Source organism: Phaenicophaeus curvirostris, chromosome 9 (assembly GCF_032191515.1).
Source record: "Phaenicophaeus curvirostris isolate KB17595 chromosome 9, BPBGC_Pcur_1.0, whole genome shotgun sequence".
Lineage (NCBI taxonomy): Eukaryota > Metazoa > Chordata > Aves > Cuculiformes > Cuculidae > Phaenicophaeus > Phaenicophaeus curvirostris.
Window position 1 is genome coordinate 34,660,495 of NC_091400.1, and position 17,941 is coordinate 34,678,435.

General features: G+C 44.9%; 1 protein-coding gene across 4 annotated transcripts in view; it reads right to left on the reverse strand.

The window, feature by feature from the left end:
• Positions 1–4,821: 4,821 nt before the first annotated feature.
• The window catches only part of A1CF (APOBEC1 complementation factor), a 28,970-nt gene continuing 15,850 nt past the window's right edge, over positions 4,822–17,941 (reverse strand). For 2 of the 4 annotated variants that reach the window (XM_069863819.1, XM_069863822.1), the window contains 6 exons: positions 13,821–13,918; positions 12,654–12,924; positions 10,926–11,134; positions 8,364–8,500; positions 7,604–7,737; positions 4,822–5,159 (listed from right to left, as the gene is read on the reverse strand). In XM_069863819.1, the coding sequence (XP_069719920.1) occupies positions 5,008–5,159; positions 7,604–7,737; positions 8,364–8,500; positions 10,926–11,134; positions 12,654–12,924; positions 13,821–13,918 (1,001 nt within the window). In that variant the 3' untranslated portion in view covers positions 4,822–5,007. Of the gene's footprint in view, positions 5,160–7,593; positions 7,738–8,363; positions 8,501–10,925; positions 11,135–12,653; positions 12,925–13,820; positions 13,919–17,941 lie in introns of all 4 variants that reach the window. The other 2 variants (XM_069863820.1, XM_069863821.1) reach the window with 2 other exon arrangements.

Genomic DNA, 17,941 nt, shown 5'->3' on the forward strand with positions numbered 1-17,941 from the left:
CTCCTCCAACGTGTGGCCACTCGTGCCTTGTGTTCGTGCTCGGGAGGTGAGCAGAACTTCAACTTCTTTTAATCGTGGGATGTAAACTAGTATGAACTTGAGGAACTTGTTTGTGTCCGCAGGCTGAGCCTCCTCGCAAAGCTCCTCTGCAAAACCAACCACGCCACAACTTTCCTCCTGCACAGCACCTTCTCCTCCTGAATTTACTGACAGCATCTGGAGCTGTGACGGAGATGTTAAGTTAGGATCGGACTCAAAGAAGTGGGGGGAAAAGGGAGAATCCCTCTGCTGCCTCTGGGCTTTTATGCAGCCTTTTAGGATCTGTCTGATCCTATGGTTGTCTGGTGCTGTTTACACGTGGCCCACAGAGGATCTGTGGATCTACCTACAGGTCCACCAGTGACTATCTACAGCTTAACATCTGCATAATGGTTGGAATGGTTGTCGTGTGGGACCCAAAACTGAGTACAGGGTTCGAGGTGCAGTTTCACCAATGCTAAGTACAGGGGCAGAACCACCTCCTTGGTCCTGCTGGCCACGCTCTTTCTGATCCAAGCCAAGATGCTGTTGACCTTCTTGGCTGCTTCTGGCTCATGCTCAGTCAGCTGTCGACCAACACCCCCCAGGTCCTTTTCCTCCAGGAGTTTTCCAGCCACTCTGGAATCCCTGCTGCACGGGGTTGCTGTGTCCCAAGTGCGGGACTTGGCACTTGAACTTGTTAAACTTCATCCCATTGGCCTCAGTCCAGCCTGTTCAGATCCCTTTGGAGCCTCCCTACCCTCCAGCAGATCCACACTTCCTCTGAGCTTAGTGTCATCTGCAAACTTGCTAAGGGTGCACTCGATGCCTTCATCCAGGTCATTGATAAAGACATTGAACAGGGCTGGACCCAGCACTGAGCCCTGGGGACACCACTTGTGACCGGCCTCCAGCTGGAGTTAACTCCATTCACCATAACTCTTTGGACAGAGCCATCCAGTCAGTTTTTCACCCCGCAGGGGGGGCACAGGTCCAGGTCAGTGGCAGCCAGTTTCTCAAGCAGAAAACTGTGAGTAATGGTGTCAAAGGCCTTACTGAAGTCCAAGTACATCACACCCACAGCCTTTCCCTCATCCATTAAGTGGGTCACCTTGTCATAGAAGATGATCAGGTTAGATTGGCAGGACCTGCCTTTCATAAATCCATGTTGACTGGGTCTGATCGCCTAGTTGTCTTGTATGTGCTGTGTGATAGCACTCAAGATGACCTGCTCTACTTGTTCACAGAGGCTGTATATGATTTTAGCTTTGTCTTGCTGTCCACTGGAAACCCACAGCTTTATAGATGGGAAATACCATTTTTTATAATTTGGGTTTCAGGTTTGAGGTTTCTCAAAAAATCACTCTTGCTCTCCAAAACTGATCAGCCAGGTGCTGCTGAGCAAAGAGGGAACCTCAGTTCTCTGATATGGGAAATGTTAAAGCACAAAAGCTAGTTCCACCCTTGCCCTCATTTCAAAGAAAACGAAAGCAGGACACCAGGAAAAGCTAATGAGGAGAAATAATAGAGCTGGCAGAGCTGCCGTTCTTGCTAAAGCCCAGAATGCAGCTGACCTCTTTGTAAACTTGTAAGAACAATGTCAAGCTATTTTGGTGAAATCTCTTGGTAGGGAGACCTTTGGTTGAGTGGCGTGTGCTGTCAGCAGCAAGGTACCAGATCTTTCCCCATTTCTTGGGCTCAGGGTGTCACTGGAAAGGGGCAAACCCCAAACCCTTTGTACTGGGTGTGGCAGCAGGAATTGCTTTTGCTTAGTCGTTTAACTTAGTCATGGTCTTCCAAGTAGAAGGTCCTCATCTTCTTAGAATGACCAGTGCTATAGCTGATTTACCTATTGGTGACCCGGAAACAGGCTCTTCCTGAGGTGGAACCAATTCCTTACAGTCCTAAATCATGTATCGCCCCGTCTACCCTCTTATTTTTGCACGTTGCTGTCTCACTATTGGTATCACCCCAGAGACATCTCCGTTGGGATCAGGTAAGGAACCAAGGTATTACTGCTGCGATAAATTTATAGAAAAAAAGGATTTCCTACGAGGTTGACAGATAGCTGGGGGTGTTTAGCCTGGAGAAGAGGAGGCTGGGGGGAGACCTCATTGCTCTCTACAACTACCTGAAAGGAGGTTGTGGAGAGGAGGGAGCTGGGCTCTTCTCCCAAGTGACAGGGGACAGGATGAGAGGGAATGGCCTCAAGCTCCACCAGGGGAGGTTCAGGCTGGACATTAGGAAAAATTCTTCACAGAAAGGGTCATTGGTCCCTGGCAGAGGCTGCCCAGGGAGGGGGTTGAGTCCCCTTCCCTGGAGGTGTTTAAGGCACGGGTGGATGAGGTGCTGAGGGACATGGTTTAGTGTTTGATAGGAATGGTTGGACTTGATGATCTGGTGGGTCTCTTCCAACCTGGTTATTCTATGATTGTATAAATAAATACTTGCCAAAAAGATGGTGGAAAAGAAACCCTTAATCCCTGGATTTTTGACTTAAAAGTGTAGAAGTGTAACACTTCGATTTTCTGTGTTGTGTGTGTGCCAGGTGTCACCAAAGTGCATGTTGAAAACACTCTTGGCATTGCTGAGCAGTTTGTGACCTCAAATCGATCAGTACAGAGCAAAGTGTGCTTTTATTTACCATGGATGGGATGACCCTTTCAGATGAAACTTGGGGTATTAAAGGACTAAGGCATGTATGTTTGTTTAGAAAGCTTTAATGATATTTCAAAGTCCAGTTAATGTCCTTGGATTACTCTAGAATTATAGACTTGCTTCACAGAATTTAACCCCAGTTATAATTTCATTGTAACGGATCATTGAGATGCCATTTGCACTTCATTCTCTTTCAACATACATGATTGTCCTCCAGTAAATGGATAGTGTGATTTTTCACTACACTTCATAGTGTTAAAACTCTATACAAATATTGTACTATGTGTACAAAAATAAGTGCTTCATGCACATTCTTTTTAATACTGCTTCTTGCCCTTTTCATTGACATCTTTCTGAACTTATATAAATAGGTTGAAAAAGCAGACTGAAGTTACTGAACATGGAAATTGAGAAAAACTTCCTGCCAACAGTAGTCTTTTAGAGAGAGAAACATGCATGGATATGTTACTCGTTGGCAATCAAACACAGCATAAAAGACAGAAGAGGAAATAAAGCCACAGTACCCATAACACTCTTGCTTATTTTGCCCTCTGTGAACAAGCTTCTTGTTTTCTGTGAATCCAAGTGGGCTGAACAGCAATAACAGAGGGCTTGTAATACCTTCAGGATCACACTAATGAGCTACTTTATAAATAGAAAGGGTCTAATAGAGCTGCAGACTATATAGCTTATGTGGTTTTGTTCCATTCCTAGTGAAATCGAGTCAGCTGAAGCGTGAGACTAGAAAACACTTGGCTCCCAGTAGTCACACCTTGTCACAGGCTGTTATACTTTGCACGGCTTTGTGGGTGCACAGGAAAGTTCTGCTTGAAATGTTGCCACGTTACCTCATCTACACTGGATGACAAATCTGGGACCAAATACCTGATGGGCATCACCAACCCAGCTGAAAATTCTACCCCGCAAAGGGCAGAGTATTTTTTTGACTGAGCAGATTGAAGTTTACTTTGTATGAATTAGTACCTAGGATATATTTATTATATAGCATTTCTGTGTGCTGTCGTTACCTAACACTGGATCCTTCTATCTCCAGAGCATCATTATTCCTACTTCAATCCGATGGCACAAATAAATGTATAATTCCCTCCTGCTGTAAACCAAAGGATGCTCTAAGCATCCCCAAAGTGTTCAAATGAAGACCAACACCGGCACTCTCCAAAACAAGAGGAAATTAATTTTTGTAAGAGTCACAGCAGCCTGGCTTTAATGTGTAAAGCAGCAGTGATAGCCAGCCAGGGCTCCTTCTATCCTGTTGAAAATGTTTCTTGCATATAATTTTCTTCCTATAGAGATGCCTGTTATTACTTGCCCATGGCTGTGTGCTCTTGCTTTCTAATTAAGTAGAGAATTGGCCCTAATGAACAGCGCTTTTCTGGTCCTCAACCTTAATAGTCCTGAAAGTTTTTCTGTCTTTAACCGAATGTGCCATTGGATAGGAAGTGAAAAAAAAAAGCCGTTATTTGCTGGTTTGTGATTTGTAAGTGTGGCTGGGAAGTAGCAAAGTAAGAGGGGAGAAATCTGCTGAATGCTTGCCTCCTGCTTTAAAGATCAAATTAATGTTCAAGGGTGTGGAAACGAGCCTGTTAGGCTGGCCAGACCGTCATCATGACAAATGGCTTTTTTTCCTTCATTGTGGAGAATGAATTTAAAAAGCATTTGAGGTGCCTACACACATCCCTACAGGGCTGGTGGCACGGGATGCTCGGAGGCAGCGTGAGGCAAAGTGGAGACCTCCACGTGGCCGACGGGCAGCCTCTCATTTCGCTTGTTGTTCTGCCTGGCTTGAGAAATCTTGGAGTCTGCTTGGCTGAAATTTTGGGATGAATAGTGGAGACCAAATGCTGCACAGAGGGGCTTGTTGGAGACACCCTGGTCCTTCCCTGGTCTGATGTCACAACATCCACGGGACCAACTGTTTTCAGCACAGGTTGTTGCTTGTAAACACATACAAAATAGTGTGTGTGTATACACAGATATAAGTATGTGTATACACACATATAAGTATGTATATACACACATATACGTATGTATATACACACACTTGAGAGCCACTCATTTTCTGGGCTGATATTTCGTTTTCTAGTATGAAAATCTGATTTTGAGCAATTTTTTTTTTTTTAATATATATTTTCTCCTTTTCCTTCCCTAACATCCTGTTCTGAAACTAAACAACTACAAGAATGAAATTCCAAATAAAATCTGGCTTCAGGCGACAGATTAGTTTAAAATCATGAGGGTGTAAGAATTACCAGAGTGAGATGCCTTTTTTCTACCTGTGCTCAATTTAAGGGAACTCGAATAAAGGCAGGGTTAAAATGCTCCGTATCCATCGCTGCGCGCAGTGACTGCAAAGGCTGGGTAGGCTTCGTAGGCTGCGTATGTTGCTAAATCTTGTCCCATGGTAACTGCTTGTTTGAGCTGTGTGGCTGTGACAGTCGCAGCTGCATTAGCAATGGTATATCCTGCAGGGAAAAGGAGGGAAAGAGTACAGATTAATGAAAGGCATAGCTCAAAACTCACTGTTACCTGGTAGTTTTGATAGGAAGACTTTGCTGTCGATGGGGATGATGGAGGGAGCAATGAGTTTGTTAATGGGAATAACGTATTTAAAATAAAAATGTCTTTTCTGGCAGGCTTTTTTCCTCCACATTAAAGGTGGTATTAAAAAAGCTGCACAATTGATGCATTTTCTCACCTATTCCTTGTTAGACACATTGCTTGAAAAAATGCCTCTCTCTACTATTTTTAATACCTCTCTCTACTATCTCTAATATTTTTTCCTTAAGCTTTGGTTTTCTCTGAGCTAAGAGGGTGTTTGTTAATGGTGCTCTGTGAACGGCCTCCCGTGCCTGACATGAGGAGAGTGAGAAAATGAAGTAATATCAGGGAAATCTGGGAACGTTTCATAGAGAAAATAGGGCTCTGATACCCTTCACATTCAAAATACATGCAATTCAGGACAGTCACGATAAAAAATAGGGAAACTCCCTCTATGCTGTATCACAGAGTCTCAAAAAGCCTGTAGATGTGGCACTTCGGGCTATGCTTTAGTAGGTGTGGTGGGATTGGGTTGGTGACTGGACTTGGTGACCTTAGAGGTCTTTTCCAACCTTAACGATTCTATGATTGAGTAAACCGGATTTTTTTTTTTTTCCCATCAGTTTCTAATGGAAAATGTGGTTTCAACACTTCAAAATTTTCCATGAGAAAATGTTTGCTTTGCTGATTTAAAATGAATCACTAGAAAAACAAACATCGTTTGGGGCTGGTTTGTCTGAAAACAGGGTACAGCAGCATGTGGACCAGATCTTGATATTTTGTTGTGGAAGAATCAAGAATGAAGACAAAGCCCAAATCTGGGAAGAGCAGCTGGAGCATTGGTTCTGCTGGACCAAGCGTTGCTGCCAAACTGCATCTCCCAGGGTCCAAAATCTCTGACTGACCAGTTTGGCTATGGGATCAACTCTAGGTCAGTCAGAGCCAAGGTCCTTTCGGTAGGGGGAATGGAGATATTGGGCAACACTGAGAGCATTATCTCATTGATGGAGAATGGGGAAAACATGAGAAATTCACTATAATTTGAGTACTGTGGCCACTCGAAATATCTTCTTTGCTTTGGCAAAACGAGGTGCAATATTTTGCCTAGGAACTGAGAAATCTGTCGATCGAAGCATGTCTGCAACCATCATAAGAGAAATGAGCTGCTCCCTGGGCATCGTCTGAGGTGAGCTGGGCTTCAGCAAGCCCTACTCAAGGACCAGTGTGCATTGCAAGCAGAAACTTTAATGTATGTCAGTTTGTTGAGCTTCCAAGACAAATAAATAAGGGTGGATGAAAGAAAAAGGAGAGATTATAATTAAGCAGTAAGTGGAGACTGGATTCAATAAAGAACCCATTTGGTTTCCACGCTGCGGAAGCCTGCACAAACCCAGACAAATTGATTTTTCTGTGGCTTTTGCGGACTTCTGTGGCAGGAAGACAGATAGATTTATTTTTTTTTTTAATGTCCATCCTTGAGACACTCTGAACAACTCAGTAGTACTGACTAATGCATTCCTCGTGTGCAGTTTGGCATGCGTTGCTCCCACTACATCAGAGTAACTGTTACGCTGGAGAGCACAGTAAATTTAATGCCTGCGAGCTGAATTCCTGCTCTCATCCTGCGTTTTCCATGACTTCCCAAGCTGTTCTGAGCAGATGCTGCTGAGTATGAATTCCCAAACTGGAAAAAAAACCCTTTCCAGAGGGAGAGTGAGAGCTGGGATCAGATCCTCACTTTCATAGTTGAGTAATTTCTTTGGTGGATGAAAAGGAGCTGGAGGTGCTGGGGGAGAACAGATGGACCACGAGTCTATCGATTGTGCATCTTTGCAGAGAGGAAGATCTACTCTGTCCTGGGTGGCATTGGCTAGACCACAGCCAGCAGGTCCAGGGAGGATGACTCATCCCAAACACGGCACTGGGACACCAGTTCTGGATCCTGCATCCTATCTGGGGCTCCCAGTTGAAGGGAGGCATCCACAAACTGGAAGAAGTGGAGGGGATTGGGCCCTGAGCCAATCCCCATCCTTGAACACTGCCCTAAATTGCTTGGACGCTGCCCCAAGCAACCTGCTGTGTCTGCGGCGTTGGCCTCGCTGGGAGCAGGGGTGGATCAGAGACCCTCCGTGCTGGTGTCTCCAGCCTGATTTGCTGGATGATGTGTACACCACGGTTTGGGTATAAAGGACTAAAACCAATAAAGATATCACAGACATAAGTAACTCGAGTCAAGGTAGGGTCGTATGGGGGAACGTAGACAGGTCTGTCCTCAGCAGCCAGTAATGGGTTCATTCTTGACATCTGCAAGGAAGAAGTAGGAAAAATAATATTCCAGAAGGCCTTTGCTGTACAGACCTTCCCATACCTGGAAAAGCTGGGGCTGCAGGAGGCACCTCTGCTCCCTCCGTGGGAATCCCCAGTGTCTGAAGGGTGTATTCTGCTGCGTAGGTTTTGGCTTCATCAATATAGGCACTGAGCTTGGGTGGTGTGAAGGGATGTCTGCGAGTACAGCGAAATGTTAGCTTGGTTTTGTTTTTCTCAAGGCTTTCCTGCAAGGCGTTTTGATCTACTCATAGATGGCATCATCCCACATATCAAATGGAAATAATATTGTACTGTGCTGATGTATTAGCAGAAGTATTCTCCTTGTAGCAGTCTGGTTTCCTTGCTAAGTTTATTGGACACAACGACGCTTCAGAACGTTGTTGTGCATTTTCAGTCCAAAAGAAAGCCTACTGCAGTCTAGGTTTTTCTTTAAATACACAGCAAACGATGCTCTAGGTCAGAAATGTTTAGAATCATATGTGGAGCTGAATTATCAGTGTGTTCCTTCAGGCTGCTTCCTTTTCCCCACAAGAGCTATGGTATGCTTTATTTTTTTGTACTAAAAAGCACCCTTTTGCCTGATTATTTCTGGCTTACTGTAATCTTTGCACCACTAGAGAGAGAGAGCACTAAGGATGGCAGATATTACCACCAGTCTAGCTTAGTGTGGGGATGTTTTTATCTCTAATATATTTATATAAAGGAAATAGAGACCCATGCAATTGTATTTTGATGAGCTAAATAAAACGCAACTTTAAGAAAAAACCCTAAACGCCACAAAACCTCAGACAGTTACGTACATGGTGGGGTTCTGGCTGGCAAGGGCAGGGATGGTGATTTTGTATAGGAAGAGCTGTCTTTGGTCTTGGCCAATTGCAGAGTGGAGCTGATAAACAGGTTGTCCCCAGTTGTTTTTCTGGCAAATTTCTTCCAAGACCTAGAAGGGAAAAAAGGGATTTTTGCTTGGGTTAACTGCCACACAGTAGCCTTCCCATAGAATCGTAGAATCACAGAATCTTTAGCTGGAAAAGACCTTTGAGATCAAGTCCAACCGTACCTGTCCACTACTAAATCATATAACCAAGCACTTCATCTACCCATCTTTTTAATACCTCCAGGGATGAGGGCTCAGCTACCTCCCTGGGCAACTCTCTCACCCAGCTCCAGTCCCTGCACTGGTCAGCTTCCTCTCCTCCGAGGAATTTTCTTGGATGTCATGGCAGCTTCCTCAAGGCTTAGCAAAAAAAATGTAAAATAAATGGCAGGCAGGATTCACCCTGAAATATAGTATTCATCTAAATGTTTTATACTTTAAAATTTCATTCCATTCCTGAAGTTAATTATTACCCTGTTAAATCAGACATCTTTGTCCTTTTGCTGATTAGCTGTTTTATCCTGTTATTGGTGTGATTTTCTTTGAATTCTCCCCAGAAACTGTATCTATGCACTTCTATTTAACAGGGTTGTATTCATCTTCACAGCTCTGTTGCCTCCCTGTCTTAGTAGGTTACAGGGTATGAAAAGTCCAAATAATCTTCTTTTTTTTAAAAAAAAAAAGAAAAAAGGCTGTGTTTCCATCCAATTAATTATATGGGCTTCAATAGATGATTTCTGCTTCTAGTCTGAAAGAGAAATACTGAACCGCATTGCCCCCAGCCCTAGCACAGCTTATTTCATGGTAATTGGGAATCACTGTCCACATACACTCTTGCTTTGGTTTTGTATTTCTTTTTTTTAACCCATTAAGTATGTCCTGTCCCAAATAAGCTTGAATACAGCTCGGTGTTCCTGTGTCACCCTGTGAGCGATGATCAGACCGGTTATTTTTTTCAAGGAGCTCCACCAAATCTGACACTCAGCTGAGAAGATGTTGGGTCTTGGGCGCTTTGCAGAACTGGCCATGCTGCCAGCTGAGAAGCCATATGCCACCAACCTGTGCTCTACCTCGTTTAAAATTTACATTTCGTGCTATTAAAAATTAAAATTAACATGTAGAATTTAAAATGCAAAATTTAAAAGCCTGTGCTGCTCTTAATGTTGCATTCATAGCTCCATTTAGCATTTTGTAGTGCACATAAACTAGTTCATGACGTTTCTTGACTACGGCAACACTGGTGCCCTGCTGCCCCAGTGCCTTTATATAGATGTCAGTTTTGTAATGTTACATCAACATTTAAATCCTCAGTAAGGCAGATCTATAAATTAACACCGGGCATCCCAGCTAGACAGTGGGAGCAAAGTCAGTCCTCCAAAGACGGCATTGAAATAGTCTCAGCGCAGTGGATGGGAGAGGCTGACCAAGGTGACAAGTATTAATGGGGCTGTCCTATTAATGAGGCTGTCGTGAAGTGAAATGTAGCTGTTTAAGACCTGCTGTTATGAAATATTAGCGGTGAGGGGATTAGGGAGCTCAGCTGCTGGGAAAATGTGCGCCAAAAAACTAGCGTTGCAAGTGCCCTGCACTGTTCCTGCGCTACTTGGAATACACGCGCTGGGGGTTTGGTACGAGTGGGAAGAGGAAAAAATGGATTTCACCTGCCCTGAGGCAGAGCAGCACCACTCAGGCTATTTCACCCCTTTTATATGCTAATAAAATAGTCGTGGGACTCTGAAATTTTGCTTGGTGGGGATGGGTGGATTTCCAGGTGTCTGAAGGGGAGAAAATGATGTTTCTATAGATTTTGGCAAACTGGAAGTGTTAATAGGCAACGATGTGCTTCAAAATTCAGGGTGAAGGTAGTTTTTTGTGTTGTTTTGGATGACGTAAAGGGAAAGTAGTTGCTGTATGAGCTGGACCCTCAGAAACTGTGTAATTTGTTCTGGGTTTGTGCCCCCAACCATCTCTTTGGATCCCAGTCCTGGATCCTCACCACCCGCATTAACCACAGCCACCTCAAAAACCTCCTTGAGCAACTAGAGTTTCTGTACTGGGCTGGGTTGAGCAGGCAGATGTCTTTTCCTACGAATGATCTAAAAATCTGTATTATTTTTCACGTTCAGTTTCTTGGTGAAGCCCCAAGCAATGCATGATGTTTATCAAACCCATTTTGGATGACAATTTCTTTACCCTCAGTGCTTTTATGGAGCGACGGTTGTATTTCGTCTTACATCCATGGGCTCTCTGAAGGTGACCAGATGCTGTTCTCCAGCAAGGCAAGTGGCTATTGCAAGATGTTGGGTTTTTGGGTTTTTTTTTTATTATTGCAGGGCGTATTTAATTTTTTTAAATGTCTTTTGAGATGTAATCATTGGGATTCAGTTATCATTCCCCAGATTCAAGCAGGAGGCTGTTTTCCCAAAGGCATTTTGGGCAAACACCACCTCTGGTTTGGATATTAATTCTCTTACTTTTGCATATGTACCTGAGGAGCAAGTTTGATCCCTTGAGGCTTTAGCGTGACGTGGTTCATTGGTGTGAGCTCCATTCCTGGCAAGAGGTCGTAGAGTTTATCCTCTCCTCTCTTTTCTCCTTTGAGCTGGTATCCACGCCCCGGGCCCGTGTACGCCAGGTAGCCGCGACCTCCCAGTCCTCTAACTCCCGCAGCCCCTACAGGTACATTCATGTAAATTTCTAGGAATGTAAGAAGGCATTAAACTGAATCAAATCACCGGAAAAATTACCCTGATTCTCGCTGAAATGGAAAAGTTAGCCCCACTCGCTGGGTTTGGGGAGAACACGGGCAGTAGCCCCCCTGTAGCCTGCTGCTGGAATCAACCAGGTCAACATCTATGGTCTTTCTTTTTGAGCTCGTGTACTTGGACACGTGAGGGGTTTTGGGAGAGCACTGCTTCTTTCTGACTCAGTTCCCATATTTTCTGGCTAGTTTTGATTTTCTGAAATCTTTCTACCTAGATTTATAGTTGAAAAGAGGATTTAGAGTTGAAAGAGGATGGCTGATGTCATTTGCTGCCCACCAGCCGAATTTCACTTTCTTGAAGAATTCAAAGTTTATACAATCCTTTGCTTATATGAACCAATTTTTTTTTCCCCCCATAACACTTCTGTTTTAACTCAAGGAGGCCTCCTTAGGAGGCTGGGGAGACTGGAAGGCAAGTGGGGGCTGGTGGGTTCTCACCTCTGCACCTTTCCCAATGCACCTTTATCAAAGCTGGTTTCACCATTGCAGGTAAAAACATGGGGGAGAGGAATGGAAATTCCTGCTCCTCTGTCTCCTTCCTTGGGAATGGGGAAAACGTTGCCTGGCATGGTCATTTCCAGCCCTACTGTGGTGCCATGTGGGGCCCCAGCCTGTTGTGGGACCCGGGCATGGTCTTGGGGACAGAAGCTGACAGCCCCACGTGATCTTTGGAAGAAAGATCAAAGGGGCAGTTATATTAACTTTTTATTTCTTAGTCTCCAAACTTAATTCTGACTTACCAAATGATACCTGCAACAATATTTAATTTAGAGGTACTAGAGCTTGAGGATTTAATTTGGTCCCAGGTTTAGTCACCTGAGATCACAAACAGAGCCCCAGCATCTTCCAGAAATACTCTCTGTTTCCATAGACCGCTTATTATTAGGTTAATGATCCACCAAAAAAAAGAGTCCATCTTCCAGAGCACAGGGTTAATGGCTTTCTTGATTTCAGCGTTGGTTCTCTACCCTGCATCAGGCCAACGTGACCTTCTTGGGAAACTCCATGGCTTTGGTCAGAAAACACCAGGACTGGTAAAACTTTCCCTGTGACATTCAAAGCAAAGAGGAAACACAGCGTAGAGCTGCGCTGGTGTCTGCTTGAGGTATTTGACTCTGAAGGGGTAAAGGAAAATAGCTTTCCTTGGTCTTCCCTGCTGGGGCAAAACCAGAAGGATTCGTGGTTTATTTGTGCTGGATGGAGCGCAATCTGGAAGCTGGTTCAAGCTTGCTCTAGGAAAATGATTTTTTTTTTCATGACCTGTTTAGTCTACTGGAAAATCACTGCACCTTCAGGAAGGACAGAGCCTAAAACCTCTATTTTCCATTCCTGTATGAAAGGGATCCAGTATATAGGGCAAAGCTAATGCCTTCAACAAGAGTCCAGGGTGCAGCCACCCAAGCCCCAGAGAGGTATTTTGCTAGAATTGAGTATTGGTATGATGGGAGTTACCTCGGATGGATGGGGGCCGTATGATGCTTCTGTTGCTGAGCCCCTTGGTGGTGGGGAAGTGGAGGTTGGGGATAGCTGCGTAGGCTTGGGGTGCGTAGAAAACTGGGGCACCTAGGTAGGCGGTGGCGGGGTCGTACATGTGTCCGAAGGCGTAGGTGTATTCTCCTTGCAGCATGGTCCCTCTGCCACCTGTGCCCCGAGTGTATCGGACATAGCTGTCTTTGTCAACAGGCTTGGCTAACGTCACCTCAATCGGGGACCCATCCAGCACCTTCACAGCAGGAGAGAGCAGGGGAGAAGCACAAGTGTAAGCCTCCAAAGTGCACGTGGATTATTCTGCCTAGGGAGGCAGTTTTCTCACATGGTTTGCCAAAGGGACAAGAAGATGGAGAAAGACACCCCCCAAAAAAGCCAAAATCTCCCTCCCACAGGTGGAAGAAGGCACTGGCTGGGTGCAGGTTTAATGTACTGAGAGCACCCAGCCCTGACCCCTGCCAGGAGAGGCCCCTTAACCAAATTAGTCCAGTTGTGAAGCCTTCAAAAGGCTTCACTTCCCCACAAAGTAGTGTGTAAGTCAGTGAGATTTTACGTGCTCCTGTGGAGAATAGCAGTAGCACTAAAAATAGGAGCAGGGTTAACACCTCTTTGGGAACAGCTCTTGCATTACAGCGCCGTGAATTACATGCAGCGCAAGAAGTACTAAATACAGCAACCTCCTTGCAAATCCGCATCTGAATTTGGAGCAGATGTTTCGGGTTGACCTTGTTTGTCCCGGTTTGCGATTCACACGCTGCTCTGTGAGTGTTTTTGTTGGCAGACGTGGAACAAGGATGTGAGCGTGAGCCAAGGGAACCATAAATCCTCATTTGCTAGTCCTCATTTCAGCTTTGCTCTGCTTTTTTCTTTTTTTTCTTCTTTTTTTTTTTTTTTGTGAGGGGTGAACTACAGTGTGAGCAGCAAACATTGAGAATAAATGCAAAGAGCAAGAAGCCAAAATGAACAGCCTGTGTACATCAGGAATTCGGGAATATAAAGCAGCTTGTAAAGAGAAAATAGGGCTAACACCTTCAGGAGATTTTTGTAGCTAATGAACTAGTCAGCTTTGTTTCAGCTGCATACAATATACTGTAAGTAAGACCCAGGAATCAGCATTTACAGCAGCTTTACCTTCCCATTCAAGGCTTTCATAGCTTCAATGGCATCTTCTCTCTTATTAAAGTGCACAAAGGCATAGTCTCTAATTTTCTTTACTCTCTCTACTGCACCTGCAGAAAACAAATGGAAATGGGTCTTAGTTGGAATACACAGATCTGAAAGAGCAACAGTGTTGGGTTATGAGCCCTTGGGGAGCAAAGGCTGACCAGAGGTAAAAGAGCAAGAATACAGTGTCTTCTTACCTCGTAGGATGCATATACCACTGGAAAATAAATATAAGTGGTGCAGTATGTCAAGGAAAACTAGAAATACTTCAAGTCAGACACTAGTAAGTTTCCCATTACATTGGAGCAGTTTTCTCCTGTCCAAAATGCTCTGTTGGATGCTACCTTCAGTATTGTGTCACCCTTCTTGAATCCTGTGTTCCGTTTTGGGCCTCTCACTATTAGAAAGACACTGAGGTCCTGGAGCGAGTCCAGAGAAGGGTGATGAAGCTGGTGAAGGGCTGGAGAACAAGTCTTATGAGGAGCTACTGAGGGAACTGGAGTTGTTCAGGCTGGAGAAGAGGGGGCTGAGGGGAGACCTTATCACTGTCTACAACTACCTGAAAGGAGGCTGTGGAGAGGTGGGTGATGGTCTCTTCTCCCAAGGTGGTGGGGGATGCCATGGTTCACCTGAGCATGGTCCTGATCAGCGTCCTGCAGCTGTGGCATTGGCACTACTGGGAGCGAGGATGGGCTGTGTGCTGCCACCCTGGCGCCTTCAGCCTGAATCTTCCTACACCTCGGTGATTATTCACAAAAATTCAGATGTAAATGGCTTCTTGTTCTACTCCTCTATGTCCCTGCTCTAAAGCTTTCCCTTATCATCTGCTCTGCTGCTAGGAACATGCTGGCAGCGAGATACTCAGCACTAACGTGTTTGTCTCCAAAATAACCACGCTGGTCCTGTTCCCCATGGTCACGAGCTTTAGACATCTACCTTTTCTCCTCTAATTGTTCATCTTCCACACTCATGTGGATTGGGAGGCACATTTTCAACCAGTCCAGCCACCAAGGCTGTACAACTCCCAAAGATATCCTTTGGAAATATGGCTAAGGGATGCTGAATGACTGTTCTGTTGGCTTCTCACCCTTTAAAGCTGAACAGGTGCACAGGGAAACGTTATACTGCCACAAAAAGCACTTACTTAAATAACTGCAGGAGAAAATATATTTCTTTGGAATTCAGTGGGAATCATTAGGAGCTCCAGCAGGCTAAATGAAGACTGTCCCAGCCTACAACCTGAGCAGCCTGCACGTCTTCAAATTGACACTGGAATGGTAAGTAGCACTTCTGGGACTGGAGGATGATTTTCTAAGTCTGAAGTTATGGCAGTTATATGCTGATGCCTTGCTTGCAAGTAAAGGCTTTAATTAACTCTCGATGTTCTTGAAATCCCCTTTCTGCCTCCTTGAGAGCACTCTGCGTTACTGATCCTTGCTCGAGCCACGAATCTTGTTCCTTCCTGCTTCTGCCTCTGCTGGGCCAGAGCAATGCAATACCCAGACCTTGGACCATCTCCACAGAGAGATTGTCTGTGAGATGTTACCGAGGGAATATTGTCCCCTTCAGTACATTAGGAGAACACGACCTTTCTGCTGGGAACTGTGCCAGGGACGAGGTTTTTTGCCAAAATCTCTAGAGAGCAAGTCATTCCAGTGAGACAAGCGATGCAGATCTCTGCAGAAGTCATTGAGCACTGAATTTAGCACAGATTTAAGAGGTGGTACTTGTAATAGAGCACAAACTGCGACGCAGAAGCAGGATTCCTGATACCCTGTACAGAGCCTGTAGTGATGTAGTAATCGTGCTGGCATGGGGGCTTCAGGATTGTAACTCCTCTGGTTAGGATCATTGTTCTTGTCAAAACAGCTTCTTAAATGCCCTGAATCATAGAATCATAGAATAACCAGGTTGGAAGAGACCCACTGGATCATCGAGTCCAACCATTCCCATCAAACACTAAACCATGTCCCTCAGCACCTCGTCCACCCGTGCCTTAAACCCCTCCAGGGAAGGTGACTCAACCCCCTCCCTGGGCAGCCTCTGCCAGGGACCAATGACCCTTTCTGTAAGGAATTTTTTCCTAATGTCCAGCCTAAACCTCCCCTGGTGGAGCTTGAGGCCATTCCCTCTTGTCCTGTCCCCTGTCACTTGGGAGAAGAGCCCAGCTCCCTCCTCTCTACAACCTCCTTTCAGGTAGTTGTAGAGAGCAATGAGGTCTCCCCTCAGCCTCCTCTTCTCCAGGCTAAACACCCCCAGCTCTCTCAGCCGTTCCTCATAAGGCCTCTTCTCCAGCCCCTTCACCAGCTTTGTTGCTCTTCTCTGGACTCGCTCCAGAGCCTCAACATCCTTCTTGTGGTGAGGGGCCCAGAACTGAACACAGTATTCGAGGAGCGGTCTCACCAGTGCTGACTACAGAGGGAGAAGAACCTCCCTGGACCTGCTGGTCACGCCGTTTCTGATCCAAGCCAAGATGCCATTGGCCTTCTTGGCCACCTGGGCCACTGCTGGCTCCTGTTCAGTCGCTGTCAACCAACACCCCCAGGTCCCTCTCCTCCAGGCAGTTTCCAGTCAGACTTCTCCTAGTCTGTAGCTGCTCAGGGTTGTTGTGCCCCAAGTGCAGGACCCGGCATTTGGCCTTGTTAAACCTCATCCCATTGGACTCAGCCCAGCGGTCCAGCCTGTTCAGATCCCTTTGGAGCCTCCCGACCCTCCAGCAGATCCACACTTCCACCCAGCTTAGTGTCATCTGCAAACTTGCTAAGGGTGCACTCGATGCCTTCATCAATCAAGTGCACACTTCAGGCAAGAAGCACCGAAGAGCACCACAATGGATAGGGCAGGTAACCGAGGGGGAGTGAACGGTGCCAGACACTTGATGGCTGTTTTGATCGCAGTCTGACTATAACTTAAACTGCATCTGGTCTCCCCAAGGCTCAGGTTACACTGCTCAGACTCATTTTTTTTTCCTTTTTGAAAGCCCAGTATGGCTTTAAAGAAGGCATTCCTAAATTTACCCACAATAAAGCTGTCCGTTTGAAAAAATAAAAATAATTTCCAGCATGGGAAGTAAAAGGATGAAGTGACAAGAGGAAAATTAAACCTGATAAAGAACTTCTGTTTTTGTACTAGAGAACGTGCCTTAGGGGGAAGGCAGATGACTGTTACAAAAGTGTCAAATAGGCATAAATGTATTTCTGGGAGGTGTGAGCAGTTCAATATTCAGGAGTAAAACTGGGTAAATAAAGAAGGAAATAGTTAAGAGATTAGGATGACATATTTTGATAGGAATGGTTGGACTCGATGATCCGGTGGATCTCTTCCAACCTGGTTATTCTATGATTCTATGATTTAACTCAGTAGTAAAATGGGGTCTCTTAACATCTTGGTGGTGGCCAAAACTGTTAGCCAGAAACATTAAAAGTAGAGAAAAGACTCATAAAGAAATCGCTTTAAGACCTTTGCATTGCAGCCTAGTACAAAAAGGAAATGCCTAGAGCAGAAATGAAAAGTGAGTGAAAGAAAACTGAAGCTTTGTAGTGTATTTTAAAAAATTAATAGAAGGAAATTAAGAGGAATGAGACGAAAGGCAAATCAGATTGCCAAGCATGAGTTTCTAATGCCTAATGGACTGTGTGTCTTGGAGAGCTGCAGAAATGGGTTATTTTTACTTTATTGGCTTAGGGTGGCATTTCCTAAAGCTGGAGCAGCTCAGAAGTAAAATGTTCTTTGAAAGTCAGCAGGATTTTTATCCCCAACCAACCTCCTCGCTTTTTGAAACATCTCACCCTAAGCACGTGTAATATATGCCATGAAGGAATATTGTAATTTTCTGCATTAAATGGTAAGCACTGATTATTTACAAATTTACGGAAGCATGCATTATTTTAATGAAAATGATAAAATTCAGGATTTAGATATATTAGATGAAAAAATCACTCTATTTCTATCATCACCCCTTGCTGCAGAGAAGAGTGCTGAAACCACCCAGCTGTAACTCCAACTCCACCTTTTTAAAGACCAAAATGATTGATTTTTTGGACACAGGCATCCCTATGCAGCCTTTTGGATCTCTTCCAGTGGCCAGT